Source organism: Cetorhinus maximus, chromosome 30 (genome assembly GCF_964194155.1).
Source record: "Cetorhinus maximus chromosome 30, sCetMax3.hap1.1, whole genome shotgun sequence".
Taxonomy (NCBI): domain Eukaryota; kingdom Metazoa; phylum Chordata; class Chondrichthyes; order Lamniformes; family Cetorhinidae; genus Cetorhinus; species Cetorhinus maximus.
Window position 1 is genome coordinate 3,656,368 of NC_135908.1, and position 19,976 is coordinate 3,676,343.

Below are 19,976 nucleotides of genomic sequence, written 5' to 3' on the forward strand. Positions count from 1 at the left end.
TCTCAGAAATGCCATGAGGAGAAATGCTAGTGACAGACACTTGCGATGTAAGGACAAATCCAAGCAGAATTCCCTCTATCTTTTCTTGACTATGTACTGACCAATTTCTAAGTAGGATTGTTGCATTTGCATAAGTAGTTTGCCTGCGCTGAAGGCCTAATGATGGGCTTAAATATTATAGTGAGGTACAGGTGAAATCTTATTTGTTACTTCCAGTTTGAAAATATACTTTTTATTAAAACTCATGACTTTGGGTATCCAATTCAGCATCCTCAATCCAGTCATACCGAATTACTCTATCTGATATTAACTGACCCTAAATCCTATTGCTGTATTATTTGAAAGATAGTTGTGGAATTTATATGATAGTTGGGGAATGGGGATTAAACAATAAATAACAAAAGGTAAATTAGGTTCAAAGAGTGTTGAGCTATACAGGTACACTGCACAAGTAGAATATTGCTCAGTGCAGAACTAACAGGTGTATTACAAGAAAGGTATGTACAAAATCTTAATCCACTAATAAACCTTAAGCATTGCATCCCTCGAGGGCTAATAAATTCAAACCGTGAAAGATAAAGGGTAAGTTAGCTGGTTCATTTAATGTGGCCCAAAGGGATTACAATAGACTTAAAAATGAATATATATTGGTTTCCTGCGTATGCATAACCAGGGTAAATTAGCAAATGATCTGAGTAAAGTGATTTTTTTATTAGCGCATAACTTTAAACAAGCACCAATTCTTTCATTTTGTTTCCTTTTTGTGTGGAAATTAATTTTGCAGTTCAATGCTGTTGAATGGGCTGCTGGTTGTTCTGAATATGCTGCTACAGTATGCTCAGGCCACCCATGTAGGAGACAGCCCCTGGGAGCAGGACTGGTGTGCCACCTGTTACTACTAAGTTACCAAACCCTAAAAATATTGTGGCTTTTGCTGACAGCTTTTCACCAAACCTTTAAGGTCATGGCAAGATGACTATTTTCTCTCTCTCTATTTATTTTCAACCCCGATGGTGCCTTTTATAATGGACTGTAGAGCTGTACTCCCATTTGGCAATTTAAAAAAACTGCATGATTGCATTTTTAAAGTGTTGCAGCAGGGTTATACTTCTGCTTGCATTGCAAAGTTCAGGCTCTCCAAATCCTTGATGCATGCACAGAGTTCTGGCAAAATATGTTAAGAGCTGACCAGATAGTCTAAACATCGAGTGGTGATGCAGCCTTTTCTTCAAACAGCAGTAGTGTGCGTGATCACCTCTCCTGGCTGCTGCTGCCAAGCTCCATTTATATAAAATCAATTTTATGCTTTGCATTTAGCTTGATTGATTAACACGCCAGTAGATCCTGTTTTTACATGCAGTATCCCATTTTGAGTGCAGGATGTACTACTCCATTAGAATGTGGTATATACTTTAGCAATACTCTGCATCATTCTTTGTTTAGTTGCATATTTATGCCTTTTTTTTACATTATTCAGCTAACTTATTCAATCATTCCCTGGTTGTAGACAACCTAGAAGTAGGGGAGGGATTGTTCGGTTAGCTGTCACGTTTTTCCAAATGAAGCTTTATGCTGTTTACTAAAGGCAGCTGCAGTATTTTTGAATTGCAATTCAATCTTCTCTGTATAGGTGGTAATGGTATTTACTGTTGGTACCACTGGCTACCGCTTTTATGCAACACCTTCCTATTTGGAAATGAGCATTTTTATACGGAGAGGACAGTGGAGTATTAGCCTAAATCATAGAATAAAAGCTAAATACTCCAGATGCTATAAATCTGAAATAAAAAGAGAAAATCCTGGAAAAGCTCAGGTCTGACAACATCTGTGGAAAGAGAAACAGAAACAGAGTTAACATTTCAGCTCTGAAGAAATCATATGGACTCAAAACATTAACTCTTTCTCTTTCCACAGATGCTGCCAGACCTGCTGAATTTTTTCCAGCACTTACGATTTAGGCCAAAATAAAACAGATTTGGGGTGAGAATGGGGAGGTGGAAAGGGAGAACTGGAAGGTGGAAAGGCTTCATTGCTCTCTCAATTGCTAAATGAACAGTACTGTGGGGAGCTGCCAAGTAGAGGACAGCTGCTACCCCACGGGAGTGAGAATTGCTGAAGTTGTCATGGGTTGCTGCCTGATTTGTATCAGCTAGCTTAAGAGATGTACAACACTTTGAGCAGGTTAGCTACAGGTGAGGCATAACCCGAGGTGACCAGCATATATTAATGTCTTTATTTATGTGTTATAAATTGTTTGCATTGTTTGTTTCCCTCCACGTTTAGCATTACACCACGGATGCTGATGGGCTGTGTACACGTCTCATTACTCCCAAACATATGGAAGGGACAGTGGCTGCACAGGATGAGTTCTCTAGAAGTGAGTGGAAAAGTTGAAACCTCTAAATATGATTTTTTTTTAAAGTCTCACTTACCTTCCCCCATCCTTTCAAAATACAGTTGAATGTGTTCAGTGTTTGAAGAAATAGTCTTTAGTATGACAGTATGATGTCAACACTTGTTCTCCTCCTGAATTGGATTATTAAATAAAAACTATCAACTGGTTTCAATATTGTAGGCGCATTGAAAGCCTTCAGAAAGTGATTTTTCACATTGGTGGCTGGCCAGGCAGCCGTGACTTTTGGCTGTTTCTTATTGCATTTCTCTTCAACCTAAATTTTATTTTTTGTTTTGTAGGTGGATGGGCACTAAGCATGAGGGAGCTTAAATTGTTACAAACAATAGGCAAAGGAGAATTTGGAGGTAAGTGGCAACTCAATGTGCCGGGGTTGGGGAGCCCGATGCAAGTTCACTGTGAACAGGTTCAGATGTTTCCATGTTGTATATTTGTTTTGTTGGTAACTACTGTTTTATAGTTTAAAAGGAAAAATTTGACATGTTTATAGTAAAATATTAACAATAGATTCATTTTAAAAAAAATGCATTTTTCCATTTAGTTGAGGGTGATCAGGTAGAAATTGTTCTCACTTCTCAGATTTTATCAAAGATAAGCATTCAAATGTTTGTGTAGTGAATATAGATAGAACCCTTATGTTATTTGACCTCGGGGCACCCCCATGAAGTCATTTAATGTAAGGAGATTATAACAGCCTGCTACTTTTGCCTATCAAGGTCCTATAACCAACGAGATAATGATCAGATAATGTGCTTTGTGCTTGAGCGATAAATGTTGGCCTGAATATTGGAAGAAATCCCTTGCACTTCTGCAGGTACTGCCATGCTTTTTTTTATGTCCATCCCAAGAGGGCAGATGAAACCTCTGTTTAACACCTCATAGAAACAACAACACCCCTGACAGTGCAGCACTCCTGTCCGCACTGCACTGACACATCAGCCTCGATTATGTGTTCAAGTCTCTGGAACGGTGTTTGAATTCTGGACCAGCTGATTCAGAGGCATGCTGAGCCGAGGCTGATGCTGCTACAGGTGGCAGGTCTTGGTCACCTGGGTTGGGATCATCACTGCCTAGGAGAAGAAGCAATGGTGACATGAGGAAAAACTTTTTAGCGCAATGAGTGGTTAAGATCTGAATGCGCTGCCTGATGTGTGGTGGAGACAGGGTCAGTTGAAGCTTTCAAAGCTTAAATTGGATCATTATCTGAAAAGGAAAAAATTGCAGAGCCACAGGGAAAGTGTCAGGGGAGTGACGCTAGGGTGTCTTTCAGAGGGCCAAGACAGACATGATGGGATGAATGGCTTCCTTATGTCCTCTTCCCACTCTTGCCAAGTCCCAGCAACAGAATTTTCACCATTCTCCTTCTGTAAAGTTGCTCCTTGGCCAGCATCTGATTAATTCCCTTGCTCCTTCTCTTCTGCTCCCACCTTGCCCTCTGAACCGAAACAATTTGGGAGTCGACCATTCACCCAGGCATCCTCATCCTCCAGCTCAGCCATAACGCCTCTATGCAGCCACCGAAGAGAGAAAAAAAAAGTTTCTCAAAATCTTTACAAAGTTGAACAAACAACCGGAGGGTGGGGGGGGGAGAAAGAGTTTCTGTCACCCCACATAAAGGGTATTTCAAGTAGACTGAAAGTAATCAATGATTCATTAATGTATGATTCTAAGTATCCTGCAGTGGGTTGCCAGGCTTAACTATCCATTGTGTTTTCTCCTGGTTATCTTATTTTATTCAGCCGTGGTGTTAACTTCCAATATGGGATTGAAATTTAACTATAGTTTCTAGTTTTTAAAAAAAAACCCTCCCATTTTACATGTTCTCAAGTTTTTGTGCGTGTAATGCACCTCTGTTGACTCAACTATTTGTTTTTCTGTAGATGTGATGTTGGGTGAATATAGGGGCAACAAAGTAGCAGTCAAATGCATTAAACATGATGCAACAGCACAAGCCTTCATTGCCGAAGCCTCTGTGATGACGTAAGTTTTAGCATTAAACCTGTGGTGTCTTGTATGCAAAAGAAAACTTGACATGGTCGTTCTTAGTGTAATGCATTAGAAATTAAAGCCCTATTGGGTTCTCTTTCTGAGCACAAGTAGATTTTGGCCTGGTGTCATGCATCATTATGGCAAAAGGTGGGCTGGGGGAGCTGGTTTAATTCTCCTTTACATGTCTGCTGCATTTAACAATGCAGCCTTTTTCACTCTTCTGTTACCTTTACCTCTGCCAGTTCACTTTGACCACTTGGTTCAATATTTATGATTTATTCTGGATCCAAGGAACTTCATGTAGAAACCTCTCCAATATAAACTTACTGGGAAAGCAACAAAATTAAAGCAAACTGCTAAATATCATTTTATATTGTACGGCACTTGTTTAAAGTATGGATTGGTCAAATTCTTGAGGAAAATGGCTTAATTCGCATGTGCTTATCCCAGCTTATATTTCCTATATTGCAACCTTGTTCTCCACCTTTGCATGCTAGTGTAGTAGTGGAACTGCTGAGAAAATCGAAGGTTAAGTTCTAAAAATTAATTCAACAAATTTAGTAATTTGTGGGCTGGCAGTAGAAAAAAAAAAGCAAGAGCGTTACTGGATTTTTACAGGTTCCCTAATGGCCTTCAGGGAAGAGAACTTGCCGCCCCTAACCTGTCTGGCCTATACGTGATTGCAATACCACACAAGGTAGTTGACTCTTTGTTCCCTTTGGTTTATCGAATCGTAACCAATTGCAAAGACTGTTGCTGTAGAATATCCAGTTAGCATCAACTCTGGCCACTTGGGAAATTAATAAATATAGCCTGTTCAGCATCGCTGACATTGAGAACAAAGCTGAAAGGCCAAAGTTTTGGTTTTCTGTGGCAATGCAAGTTTGTTCTTTAAACAAAAGTCTTGACTGGTGTCACTTGAACTTCATCAGTATTTGTAACTTATGGTGCTATGCCAAACAGTGAAATGACAAATTTCCTTTGTTACAGGCAACTCCGTCACAAAAACTTAGTTCAACTTTTGGGTGTCATTGTGGAAGAAGGCGGGTCACTATACATTGTAACAGAATACATGGCAAAAGTAAGTATTTAACTACCAGTACTTGTATGAAGACTGAAGAGCTGGAACTGATCAGGGCTGCTAATGCATACATGGGCCCTTTTTTATTTTGTAACCTTAGAATGCTACAGTACTGCATGTGACGCCTTTTGGCGTTGAAGGCTTTGAATGTTCATCTCTACACCATGAACTAAAGTTTTCTTTACCCATACCATGAATGAGGATGTGTAATTCACTTCCAGGGCTCGTGTCTGATGTAGGAATTATATCAACATTCAAGGTTAGATTGGGCAGGTGGATGAAGGGAAATGGGGTTGAAAGGTTGTGGAAAATGGGTGGGTAGAAGTGATTTAGAATAATTCATTTGTGTGGAGGGTGGAAACCAGCACAGACAGTTGGGCAGAATGGCCTGTTTGCATGCTGCAACTTTATATTTAATTCAGTTTTCACACTGTTCCTGAAATGGCAAAAAATCTGGATATGTTGGTTTCTTGAAGTTGCACAATAATACTTTGAGAACTAGATGATGTAGGAGTGGCTGCTTGTTCAAATTGTAGCCTATTATATGCAAGTTCTATTTTCCCTTTTTGTTCTGCCCTGAACATAAGGGGAAGTTTAAATTTTGCTTAGATTGAGTTCTTGAGCAAAATTGTTAAGAAGTTTTCAGAAGTAACTTAAAGGATATATATTTATAGAGGTTCCGCTTTTTGAATGATGCACAAATACCTTGTGATGCAATGTCCAAAATACTGCTCATTTTTGAGCATACCATTGTTAATGAGTAACCTTTTGTCTCAATGGTACTTTATGTAGCTGCTCAGTAATGTGGATTTTTAGATTGTATAAGGAATGCAGTTAATTCTGTTAACGTAGATGTGCCAATAGGTATCTGCCGATTTTAAAATCTTGAATGCACTGAACCTGTGTGGTTTTTAATTGCAAACCAAAATAAAACTGTTACTCTGATTCAAAAGTGTTTTGTTTTTTAAGCTGTGTTCTTCTACATTTCTTGGTTTTATTATTGGCTCAGATTTTGTGGTCAACAGCAGAGTGACGAAGCTCACTGCTGACCTCAAAAACCTGGTGCTCTCTGTGGCTTTGATTGCTCCTTTCCTGACCTCTGTTTGAATCTGACACCAAGTCGAGGAGATCTCCAGGTGTCATGAAACAGCGATGGTATCAAGCAGCCTAGGAGCCAAACACATTAAAGTATTCTCACAGACAGCAAGCCAGGAAGTAAAATGGACAGAATTGTCTTCTCTTTAATTAAATATATGGTTAGGGGACACACTTGGGATTAAAGTGGAAACTGGCATACAATAGACTTTTAAGAAAATTTTTAAAAAAAATCAAAATGGAGAGTTTGAAAAATATAAAATTAGCTTTTGAGGGCCAGGAAGGTTTTTTTAATCACTAATCATTCACTTAGTATGCCATCTAAATATCCATTTATACCTCATTCGACAAGGTATAACTTTTTGTCAAGGGCCTTCACAGCAGCACTAATAACGTGAAAGAGTAAGTTCTTGTCAGTTCAATGGTTCCTGATCGATTGCAATCTGAGGATACTTTAGTCGTGCGCTCAGTGGAGAAGCAGCTTCCGGATTTTTGCGTTTAACTGTGTTGTGCAGACTTTGGAAGTTGTTTTCAGTTCCAGAAGAGTAATGGTGGTGCATGCTGACAGTTTCACCTTCATTACTAATGCTAAAGCTGGGCTTTATTTTTGACTTGATGACTAAACTTAATTAGTTATAGGTGGGAATTATGTAATAAAAGGAACACGTAATCCTAGAGATACACCCATCCATAGAGAAGACAGGTTAACTTCATGGGTGTAGACCACTTACACTTATTTCTCTTCCAAGTTGTGAATTGTGCTATCTTTGGATAAGCTGTTAAACTGCTCGTCCAGTTAAACATTAAACATCTGCTGACACTAATGGGTGAAAGTTCAAGCTTCCTGTTGTCCTTTCTACCAAATTAACTGGTCATTTATTTTATTGTTTTATGTAGCAACGTTGCTGTATGTCAAATCACTGCCACATTTGCCTACAAAACATTGGCCAGCCTTCAAAACAACTAGTTGTGACGAGCTTTGAAATATCCTGAGAGTACAAAAGGGCACTTCTTGTTCATTTGTGTGGCTGTTTTTGTCAGTGGTGATTTGTCATTGCCTTCCACTATTAGAGGCAGGGATAGGAGGCAGGTCCCAAGTCTATCTCAGCTGGAACAAAAATCAAACTCGTGCTGTTGGCATTATTATGAACTACAGGCTAACCACCTGGCCAACTGAGCTAACGGCCCCCAAAAGAGCATAATATAAATGCGAAACGTTTCTTTGATGCGTTTAACCAGCATCGTGTGCATGTTGATCATCTCAAGGCAGTTTGTCGAATGTGTCTGGTGCAGAATGTTTGCCTTCATAAATGATCACTGCATCCCCAAAAACTCCATCCATGTGAAGTGCTTAGGAATGTCATGAATAAAAGGTACTTAAATGAATCAAAAACAAAAATGGCTGGAAAAACTCAGCAGGTCTGATAGCATCTGTGGAAAGGAAGACAGAGTTATAGTTTCGAGTCCGTATGACTCTTAAATGAATGTTGTTCCAAATGACAAAGTGAAAAGAATTAAATTTATGTTTGTTACCAGGGCAGTTTGGTGGATTACCTGAGATCAAGAGGAAGATCAGTCCTTGGTGGAGATTGTTTACTTAAGTTTTCCATGTGAGTATTATAACAAAGGGATGTCATGCTTCATTATCTGTGTGCAACTTTTAGAATTAAAGGAAAAGGTGCAATAGCTCAAGCCATGCCTGAAATGAATGGGGACTTTACACCACAGCTGATGGGAGGTGCACCTCAAGTCATAATCTGTCCTATGTTTTGTTTGATTTCCAGCACTTGCAATTTTTTGGTAAATGTAAATACCTTTCTTACTATGATGTTTACAGCAGTATTTGTGTCCTGTCTGCGAAATGCATTTCTTCTATGTGGAGACCTGTAACCTGCAGATTGGTTACTTTTCTCATTCATTTTATTTTCTTTTGGTGTAACCTCTTGCTGTTATTTTGTCTTATGAGGACAGGCTGGTAATTGTTTTTAGGTGTCTGCCAATATCACTTTGTGACCAGTTGTTGTGATTATGTAACAGATTACAGCACCTTACTCTCTTTTCTTACCTGCCTCCTCCTCCCTCATTTGGCCTTTTGTCTTGATAATTGAATATTCAACATGCTGGAACCACAGAACTGTGGTCAGCATTTCTAAACTATTTGTTTTGGCAATGGTTTTCAAACCTTAAATGTTTGCACCCTATTTCAACTTTGAATAGATGACATTAATGACTGAACTGAAAGAAAACTGTCATCATTGCAGAAACATTTGTGTGTACATAAGGTAATAAGTTAACACATACAGAAATCCTTGTGGAACCATCAGGAATTCCCTTGTCAACCTCACAGGAGTACCAAATCTTAGTTTGAAAATTTGCTGGAACAGGCAAAATTCCACTTTAGAGAAATTAAAGGTACTTACACATGAATAAACATGGTAGTTTGTTTTCCACAAAGTGAATTTGCATCTTAAGACTTAGGTGGCATTAAGTTTATACTGAGTTATTACAGAAAAGATAAAAGCAAAATACTGCGGATGCTGGAAATCTGAAACAAAAACTGCTGGAGAAACTCAGCAGGTCTGACAGCATCCGTGGAGAGGAAGGCAGAGTCAACGTTTCGAGTCCGTATGACCCTTCATCAGAACTAAAGAGAAATAGAAATATCGTGAAATATAAGCTATTTAAGGGGGGTGGGGCAGGTGGAGCTGGATAGAGGGCAAGTGATAGGTGGAGGCAAAGGAGAGATAGCCAAAGATGTCATAGACAAAAGGACAAAGGGGTGTTAACGATGGTGATATTAGTTAAAGGATGTGCTAATGGTGACATTAAGGGTAGAAAGCAGGATAAGCAAGTGGCAGATGGCCCTAGTCGGGGTGGGGTGGGGGGAAGGTATCGAAATAGGCTAAAAGGTGGAGCTGGATGGAAATAAATTTTAAAATAATAATAGAAATAGGAGGGAAAAGAAAAATATATATATAAAAAATATATAATAATTATTAGAAAAGGGATCAAAAAAGGGAGCAAGGGTGGAGGAGAGAATTCATGATCTGAAGTTGTTGAACTCAATGTTAAGTCTGGAAGGCTGTAAAGTGCCTAATTGGAAGATCAGGTGCTGAAATGAGTTTTGTGGGGCAGGAACAGGCTGACACGATCAGAATGCCAGGACAGTCCTGTTTGTGGGTTTTGGGTAGGAGGTAGAAGCGGGCCATCCGAGGTTGGGAGACTGAGGTTGGAAGCTGCGGAGGGAAGATCTCTAGAGGAGATGAGGCCAATGACAGTCCCACGGAACTCATTTCTTGCTATCTTGACTCCATTCTCTCTCCCCTTGTCCAGTCTCTTCCCATCTACATCCATGATTCCTCTGATGCCCTACATCATATCAACAATTTCCAGTTCCCTGGCCCCAACCGCCTCCTCTTCACCATGGATGTCCAATCCCTCTACACCTCCATCCCCCACCGGGATGGTCTGAGGGCTCTCTGCTTCTTCCTTGAGAGGCCTGAACAATTCCCATCCACCCCTACTCTCCTCCATCTGGCTGAACTTGTTCTCACACTTGTTCTCCTTAAACTCGCCTCACTTCCTCCAAATAAAAGGCGTGGTACCTGTATGGGCCCCAGTTATGCCTGTCTCTTTGGGGTATGTGGAACATTCCATGTTCCAGTCCTACTCAGGCCCCCTCCCACAATTCCTTCTCTGGTACATCAATAAATGCTCCGGTGTTGCTTCATGCTCTCGTCTGGACCTGGAACAATTTATTAATTTTGCTTCCAATTTCCACCCCTCCATCACTTTCACATGGTCCATCACTGACACTTCCCTTCCTTGACCTCTCTGTCTCAATTTCTGGTGATAGCCTATTCACCAATATTCATTATAAGCCCACCTACGCCCACAGCTACCTCGACTACAGTTCCTCACATCCCGCTTCCTGTAAGGACTCCATCCCATTCTCTCAGTTCCTCCGCCTCAGCCGCATCTGTTCCGATGATGCCACTTTCCAAAACAGTTCTTTTGACATGTCTTCCTTAACCAAGGTTTTCCACCCACGATGGTTTCAGGGCCCTCAACTGTGTCCGGCCCATCTCCTGTGCATCCGCCCTCACACTTCCTCTCCCTCTCAGAACCATGATAGGGTCCCCCTTGTCCTCACTTATCACCCCACCAGCCTCCGCATTCAAAGGATCATCCTTTGCCATTTCCACCAACTCCAGCATGATGCCACCACCAAACACCTTCACCTCCCTCCACCCTTGTCGGCATTCTGTCAGGACCGTTCCCTCCGGGACATCCTGATCCACTCCTCCATCACCCCCTACACCTCAACCCCCTCCCACGGCACCTTCCCATGCAACCGCAGAAGGTGCAACACCTGCCCATTTACTTCCCCCCTCCTCACCGTCCAAGGGCCCAAACACCCCTTTCAAGTGAAGCAGCACTTCACTTGCACTTCCCTCAATTTAGTCTATGCATTCGCTGCTCCCAGTGCAGTGGCCTCTATGTTGGAGAGACCAAATGCAGACTGCTTTGCGGAACACTAACGGTCTCTCCGCAAGCATGACCCAGACCTTCCTGTCACTTGCCATTTCAACGCACCTCCCTGCTCTCATGCCCTCATGTCCATCCTTGGCCTGCTGCAATGTTCCAGTGAAGCTCAACGCAAACTGGAGGAACAGCACTTCATCTTCCGATTAGGCACTTTACAGCCTTCCGGACTTAACATTGAGTTCAACAACTTTAGATCATGAACTCTCTCCTCCATCCTCACTCCCCTTTTTGATCCCCTATTATTATTTTTAAATGTATTTCCATCCATTGTTTTACCTCCACCTTTTAGCCTATTTTGATCCCTTCCCCTGCCACCCCACCCCGACTAGGGCCATCTGCCACTTGCTTATCCTGCTTTCTACCCTTAATGTCACCATTAGCACATTCCTTAGATAATATCACCACCATTAACACCACTTTGACCTTTTGTTTATGACATCTTTGGCTATCTCTCCTTTGCCTCCACCTATCACTTGCCCTCTATCTAACTCCACCTGTCCCACCCCCCTTAAACAGCCTGTATTTCACCATGTTTCTATTTCTCTTTAGTTCTGATGAAGAGTCATACGAACTCGAAACGTTGACTCTGTCTTCCTCTCCACGGATGCTGTTGGACCTGCTGAGTTTTTCCAGCAGTTTTTGTTATTGTTACAGAAAAGAATTCCGCCTATATTAATACTGTATTAAATAATGTTTTTTTTCTTTCTTTTAGTGATGTCTGTGAAGCAATGGAGTACTTGGAGGCAAATAATTTTGTACATAGAGATTTAGCTGCTCGTAATGTCCTGGTCTCTGAGGATAATATAGCTAAAGTTAGTGATTTTGGTCTTACAAAAGAAGCTTCGTCAATGCAAGATACTGGAAAGCTCCCTGTAAAATGGACTGCACCTGAAGCTCTTAAAGAAAAGGTAAAAATGATCAGCGAGTTATAGGTGTAACAGGAGTTTTTCTTACTTTTTTGACCCATATTGTGGTGTTATGTGGCTGTCTTATGAAAGCTATTATATTCTCTCCAAAAATAGGGGTTTCATGATGTTGCGCAGAGGCTGTATAAGTGCCTGGGAACTGGGCTTCAATTCCCGTACCATATGGGGGTTTTGTACAGAAGAATTCTTATTTTTCTTCTCTTCCCCTTCCTCCATGATTTTTTATCTCTAAGAAATGTGCAGTTTTTGAGCAATGCAATGCTCAATGTACTGAGGGAACCTGCTTCAGTTTTCTCCACTGCCTGTGTCAAGTAGAGACTAGCTGTCCACGCGTATGTGGTGGTCATGCATAAGTTAAACTGAAACTGCTAATGCCAAATTGAAGTGGTAATATAGCATCTTGCACCCCATCTTCCAAAATAAAGTGTAACTGTTCAATTATAGCATTGGCGATGATATAGCCCTTTCTGTTAGATTGAAGGAAAAGATCCATCGTTTAATTCAGTTAAGCCGGAAGCCTTAACACTAAGTTTGTGGTACCTTCTCCTTACTTGTGGCACTTGCCATTCAGGAAAGTTGTGGCTGTTTGTAATTCCTTGACAAAATATGTTTGACTCCATTTGTTATTGGTGTTTAAACCCAGCATTCATTTCTCTTGGGATCTTGGGCTACCCTAATCTGCCCCTAAAACTACTGTGTCTATTCCAAGTAATGCAATAAAATGCCAGAGATGAAAAAGTTTACGACTGTGAAACTGTTTTTAGATTATGTTTGCCTGAAACTCTGCCCCTATACACAGACATTCATATAACGAGGTTAGCCATTTCTCGTTTCACTGAGGTTGCTATAACAGGTGTTAGGCCACGAGAAAACCCTTGAATGCCTCTTGGCCCTCCGGTCCAGTTTTAACAAACACCCTGGCAAAGACCATGGTTGGATTTATGAAACATCTGTTGCCTTTTGTCTAGTGGTACTTCCTTGAACGTATTGGCTAGCTTTGACATAGAAGTTCATTTAATGCATACAAACAATAACAGGCGATGAAATAATTTAGAAGAATGATACCCAGTTCTTTATTTTATTGCAGAATTTTTCTACTAAATCAGATGTTTGGAGCTTTGGGATTCTTCTATGGGAAATTTACTCTTTTGGGCGAGTGCCTTATCCCAGAATGGTAGGTAAAAATACACACTTGGCTCAAAGTAAAGCTGCACATGCAGTGTATATGCTGACCTGCTTGTTGTACAACAATTTGTCTTAAAAGTGGACTTCTGGTATCAAAAGAAGATGATGTTTAAAGGGTTTATAAAGCTGCAAGCACAGCAGATGATATTCATTCATCAGAAGTGTAATCATCCCTGCTTTACTTATGCCGTTCCTTTCTGTGGTTCTAAATTTTTTTGAACATAGCTAATTGAATAAAAGAGAAAAGGCAAAGCACTAATTTGTTTGAAACAGCATTGGCTTATACAGGATCCAGAAATCCTAAAATACATTTTTTTTTAAAGCCTGTTGATTCAATAAAGGATTTAGCCTGGGCTCTGCTCAAGGATTCTGTGTCTATTTGATTGATCAGATCCTATTCTCCAGAAGGCCATAGCCCGTGTTGCAATAACAAAGCAACATCTGAAACGTGCATTCGGTCTTGGACTCATTTGCTGGACGTCTGGTATGTGTCGTCTTAATGTAATTTGGGCCAGCCAGAGTTCAGTCAGACCAGCATTTTTTATTGTTTCACAGCATTGCGAGCCTAACTTATGAAACTCTTATTATTATTCCGCTTGAACTGCACTCCAGCTTTACTTTTGTTCATGTAGTACTACATTATTTGTCAGTTGAAAACCAATGACTGAATGGTGGGAGTGATTATACCCAACAGACACACCAGATCTTAATAAACAGGTTTTAATGCAAATGTTAAGCCACTTTATTGCAAAATTTTACACTGTTACGTCCCCTATGACTCATTATTTATCCATAAAAAAGAAATAAATGTGCACTTAGTCGTCAACGGCAGTTCTTTGATATTGCTATGACAAGGGAGAATCAGCTGTTTTTGAATTTTTAATCCAATAGACAGGTGGAGAGAACTCATTAATTTTAGTGTGAAAAATAGGGTTGAGTAGAGAAGCAGTTCTTCCTGCTTTATTTGCATCTACCTTTTCACTCAAGTAATAAAAGATACACTCCCTGATGATTGATTATCCACTATTAACTTTCTACCTCTGACAAAACGTTCACTGCGTTTTTGCTGGAACCTAATGTAAAAATGGCAGCCTTGTGTAGGACACGAAACGTTAACTGTCTTTCTCTCCACAGATGCTGTCAAATTTGCTGAGTTTTTCCAGCAATTTTTGTTTTCATTTCAGATTTCCAGCATCCACAGTATTTTGCCTTTATATTTGCCTGGGATAGCTGCTAAGCCAAAATGGTGCAGCAAGCTTGCTTTTTCAGGCTGAGGCACATTTTTGGACGAGAGGCTGAGGAGCTTTTACTCTTTGTATCTATTTGTGCTGTAATTTGGGTGTGTTGCAGATACTTAGTGATAGCATCAAAACTTCTCATGGCTCACCTTAAATAACAATGATTAGTTTAAATTGTTGCGTGGGTGGGAGCTGGAATCTGCACTACGACTTTGATATGAGAAGCAGAAATCTATTGCTGCCAAACTTTATCATGTCAGTCATTTCACTTTAACCATTACGTGACTCCCATCTCTTTCCCCCCCCACCCCGCATCCCATCCCATCAAATACAATAGTGACTCATATACTTGCAGACTCATTTCAGATTAAATTAAATTTTTCACAATTAGAATAGAAATATCACTTTTCTCAGTGCATTTTATTTTAAGTAACAGTCAGAAATACAAAGCTCGTGGAATTTTCTTGATTCGCTTTGTGAAATCTGTATGCTCACATGTTATTGCATTTCGACTGCCTTTTGATCCCCACTGCTTGCACAGTTGATGGCATATTGGTAGGTGTATAAATACATGTTTGTGCTTCTGGCATGTACTCAGTACTCTGCTCATGAAGTCATGTTGGCAGGCCATAGGAAGATATTGCAGCTCAGCCTGGTCCTGTGCTCACCTTTTATCAAGATAGATATGCATTTTCCAACAGGTGTCACTCCTTTCATATCAGTCATTGCATTGTGACCACTTGTGATATTAAACCATTGTCTTGGGTGCAATTTGTGAACTTAGAGACTGGTATCTACTGGCCTGCATGCATTATCACATTAAACTCACTCAGTAAGCCATCTGGGAGTTGGGATGTATAAGTTAAGGTATTGCACAGAGATAGCATCATGAGCACTAAACTCCTTATCCAGGTGCAAGTCGTCCTAAAATTAAGCTGGGAAAATTTAACCTTCTGCCTCTAACAATATGTTCAGTGAGTTTACACTGAAATTTAAAAAGAGTTTCTAAAATTGGTACATATGCAATTACAATTAAATGGAAAAATTAATTTCTATTAAAAAATGTAATGCATTACATGTTATCTGAAATAATGCTCAGCATTAGCTCTATATGCATAAAGCTGCCACAGCTTTCTTTATGTATTTCCTTCTCAGTAAAACATTGTTTGCTCTGGTATAAACAGATGTGAACAGATCATACAAATGCTTTAGGCTCGGCTTGCCCTACCCATGGCCCACGAGGCCACATTGTGGCACGCAAGGCCTCTGAACTCAGCCCACCAAGCTTGTTGGACGTTCAGCTGACATACATTTGAAAAATGCACTAAAGTTGCTTGTCCAATCACAGGCTGGCTTCTCCCTGCATTGGCTGCTAATAGGCTCCCTAGTGAGCCTATCAGCAGCAAATGCAGGGAGAAAGTAGCCTGTGATTGGATGAGCAGAAAATAGTGGAAAAGTTAAGTTTTCAGGCAAGTTCCAAGGTGAGTGGGTGGTGGGCCAGGGGGTGGGGGGGGTGCGGAAGAGAGAGGAAGGAAGGAAAGAAGAGAGGGTGTGTGTGTGTGTCTGGCTCAATCCCAGCCTCAGGATTCTCATTCACCATCATCCCCCCACATCAGCGTGCACTCTCGCCCACCCTCACGGTGGGTCAGTGAGTGAGCACCCCGAGACTGGAAGTGTGCCAGACACACACACCCTCTCTTAATCTAATCATCGCCTTAGTTTAAAAGAATGAGTAATAAGTAATCGAATTATTGTTTTACTCAGCAAGTTGTTTCTTTTCTTCTGTCAGCTTTTGTTTTTGAAATTCATATTTAATGTTGTGCCAGATCTTATCTTTACGAAATTTGCTTACCGGCCCCTTGAGTGAAAAAAATTGAAATGTACCGCCCTCCCAAAAACGCAAAAAAGCTCAACAAGCCTGCTTTAGGCAATTTATATTTTTGGCAAGTCAGTTATACACAGGAAGTTAAGTCCAGGGAGAATACTTTTTCTCTTTACATTGGGAAATGATTGGCAGATCAAAATCTGGCATCATGTTTTAAGAGTATTAACTTCCTTGTAGACCGTTTAGCTTGTCTTTTATCCTAGGATTGCAGCTTCTCATTGCCTGTTGGGCTACTCGATGCCACTGGTGAAGATGCTTGCGTGAAAAACAGTGGGGAAAGTTTCACTCAAAATGATACTGTGTAAGAGCAAATGAGCTTGCATTTATATAGTGCCTTATCACTCAATCAGGCCCAAGGGCAATCGTGTCTTTTTGAAATATGGAAAGACAACTGAAGGACTAGACTGTGGGGATAGAGATGCTCATACATAGTTTCACTTTTGTTGTGCCAGTCTGCTCTGAAAGCAATGTTAAAATAGTGTAAATTTATTCTGGGAGGTTTGTTTATGGTCCATTGCTACTTCACTCATTTTGAGTTATTTAGCATTACTCCCTGCAGATTTCCCTGCAGCATGTACAATTCTGAGTGACCCTAACCCACAGCACTCGAGCTACTCCTGCTTGGCACCTCCTAAAATTGTGCTGCAAAAAATGACAAATCATGCATCAACCCACATCCTGTCATGAAGTACAGTAGTACCCTCTGTAGAGGAGAAAGTGTATTGCATGTTAGCATTTTTGTGGTGATGTAGGTTTAATAGTGGAGAAGTGCAAAACAATACCCAAAATAAAGTTGTAATGACTTTGAGCATGGTTGCATTGTTGTACAGCTTAATACATCACAACTGTATGTTGTGCAGCTTATATGTAGACCTTGTATTCATTACTGGTACACGGTTACGGACACCTTCATAACTGGCAATATAATAAATTATAAAATGTTAGAATCACTTTTGTAGGGGAGGGGACATGAAATGGCCATTGTAGAGGGGGGAGGGGGTGGGTGGGTGTGCACTTTGAACATCTGATCTTTTATAATAACTGAATTTCCTGAGCTGAAAGTAGCTTGGGCGTATATGTGTCTCCTAAGTGTTTCCCTGGTTCCTCTTCCTATTTACTATGTCCCAGTGGATGATTTCCTGAAAAAGATTAGAAGAGAAATCTTTTAGCGCTGTGTGCACATGGCTCAGATTTCTTCTTGCGCTGTTCCATGTTGCTGATAATTTTCATGAGATTTCAAGTATTGTGCAAACCTATTTCAAGCTGGTAATTTGCAACAATCTTTTATCTGTATGCTTCTTGGCAATGTTTTACAATATAATTTACATTGGTAGTTTTGTTTGAGAAATTTGTCACACCGTAGTGCGTAGTGACACTCTGTCCCAGTGGCTGCAACCCACTGTTGGCTATGGGGTTTATTTACAGCATGACCAGTTTACATGAGCAACTTGCATTCTGTTGCTATTGCCGTATGAATTTATGGAAATATGATCTGAAAATACAGACTGAATAGTACGATAGTTTCCATGCGGGTTCAATCAAGGAAACGGGCAAAAAGTTGCCTCTCTTTTGAGTCATTTTTCTTGAGTTTTCATTCAAACTTATTCCATGCTGGAGTGCATTCAAGCCTGAGATTTTGATCTCGCGGGGAATCAAGGGATTTGAGGAACAGGCGACAAAGTAGAGTTGCGGCAGAAGATTAGACATGATCGTGTTGATTTGTGGAGAAGGCTCAAGGGGCCAAATGGCCTACTCCTTTCACTATTTTTAGTTGCATATCACCATGAACCAACACAATTGAGGAACATTTCAAAACAAAGTTTTTAAAAAATATTGCTTATTCCTTGATAAATTTAAGTTTGATCAATACAGCTTAAAATGGATTTATCACTAAGAAAAAAGTATTTTTAAACAGTGTCAATCATTGAACTGAGTTCTGATAAAAAGATCTTAGACTTGAAGCGTTAACTGTTTCTCTCTCCACAGATGCTGTCAGACCTCCTCCTGAGTAACTCCAGCATTTTCTGTTTTTATTACATATTACCTGCCCCTTTTGAGGAGCAGCATCTGCCCCTGGGGGTCTTAAACAATGAGATAAAAGACTGAATTGTTATTTTTCTTTTTAAATCCCTCAGCCTCTGAAAGATGTGGTTCCTCGTGTTGAGAAGGGTTACAAAATGGATGCACCAGACGGATGTCCGCCTGCAGTTTACGAGTTGATGAAATGGTGCTGGGAGCTTGACCCTGGTCGAAGGCCCACGTTCAAGCAGTTGAGAGAGAAGTTACAGGAAGCCAGAATGAAGGAAATGCACCTGTGACACCAGAATGCCATGGAACTTATTTTTTAAAAAAAACTGCTCAATATTAAACCAAGAGTGCTGAGACTTTTACAAAGCAATCTTCTATAAAAAAAAATTGAACTCTGCGTATCATGGCCTTGTGTTTCATTCCCCCCCCCCTCCCCAGTTATGTGTGCTGCGACACAGTATTCCTCTTATCCCCATAAACAAGCATGCTTAAACACCTTTGTCGAGTCCTTTGGTCCTTGTGGTGATTGTTTTGTGCCAAGTGCCTCCAGCCACAAAGACGGTGCTTATTTGCTTATCTATACTCTGCAATGTGTTTGTTTCTACCAAAATGCAATTCACAATGAGGTTTGGTGACGATGTTTTTCTTAACTAGCATAACACAGTTTTGTGTTTATTTTTGCTTTCCCGTCTAAATTTGCTTAGCAGTTTTTTAATACTTAAATTGTAGTTTTTTTTTATAAATAAAAAAAGGTGTTCCGTTTTTTTACGTCTGTAACGTTCCACAGATTTGACAAACTCATTGCATGTAGTGTGGGAGGCATTCATTTCTGTCAGTGCGGTACACTCATTTTAGCTGCCAAGGATGAGATTAAATAAACCATTCCATATGACCAGTTCTAAATGGCTGTTATGTTTTGATTTGGAATTTGAATGTGGAAAAAAATAAATTGTGCTGCTGTCTTTGTCCTGTTCCCTCTGTCTGTAACCTCCCTGGACTCCCAACTGTGAGGGGACTGGACTGGCTCCATTGGATACTGCCAGACCTTGCAGATGTGCCTCTGCAGACAGCTGGTAGCAGGTGCTTAAGTACAACCAGAGATTGAATTATTGCCAAAGAGTTTTATTTCAACCTCCTTTGTTTGTAGATAGCGGAGACATAGACCCTTCTGCTCAGAAATGCACTCTTGATACCTGTAGCTTAGAAAAACAAGCATGCTCGTGGAGGATAAGGTACACTCTCAACTTGAGATGTGAGAAGTTCTGGAAAAACACAGGTTTGGCATGATTTGGAAACTTTTATTTTTATTTTAAGAGTTCCCAATTTTCTGTTTAATCAGGTGTGAGAGAGATTTCTGCCTCTTCCCACTTGTCGAGTGAATGTGCCAGATCTGGCTGCGTTCATTGTCTTGTCAATGTTGTGAGATTTGGTAGACTGTCAGAATGCTTTAGACATTCTGAAGCCTGTTTCCTTCCTGTCTTAAGTGGAGAGAGATGAAATTAGGTAACTTCTCAGAAGAACAAATTCAGAACAGACTTTCAAGATAGTTTTCCAGCATTTAAACTAGAACTCACGACAAAGGGAATCT

At 40.4% G+C, this 19,976-nt stretch overlaps 1 protein-coding gene across 3 annotated transcripts in view; it reads left to right on the forward strand.

Annotated features, from left to right (window-relative positions):
• Positions 1-19,291, forward strand: part of LOC144669978 (tyrosine-protein kinase CSK) — a 128,286-nt gene extending 108,995 nt beyond the window's left edge. For all 3 annotated transcript variants that reach the window (XM_078532279.1, XM_078532278.1, XM_078532280.1), the window contains 8 exons: positions 2,284-2,377; positions 2,695-2,760; positions 4,294-4,393; positions 5,393-5,483; positions 8,115-8,188; positions 11,839-12,034; positions 13,140-13,226; positions 18,496-19,291. In XM_078532279.1, coding sequence (XP_078388405.1) covers positions 2,284-2,377; positions 2,695-2,760; positions 4,294-4,393; positions 5,393-5,483; positions 8,115-8,188; positions 11,839-12,034; positions 13,140-13,226; positions 18,496-18,678 — 891 coding nt within the window. In that variant the 3' untranslated portion in view covers positions 18,679-19,291. The remainder of the gene's footprint in view (positions 1-2,283; positions 2,378-2,694; positions 2,761-4,293; positions 4,394-5,392; positions 5,484-8,114; positions 8,189-11,838; positions 12,035-13,139; positions 13,227-18,495) is intronic.
• Positions 19,292-19,976: the final 685 nt, after the last annotated feature.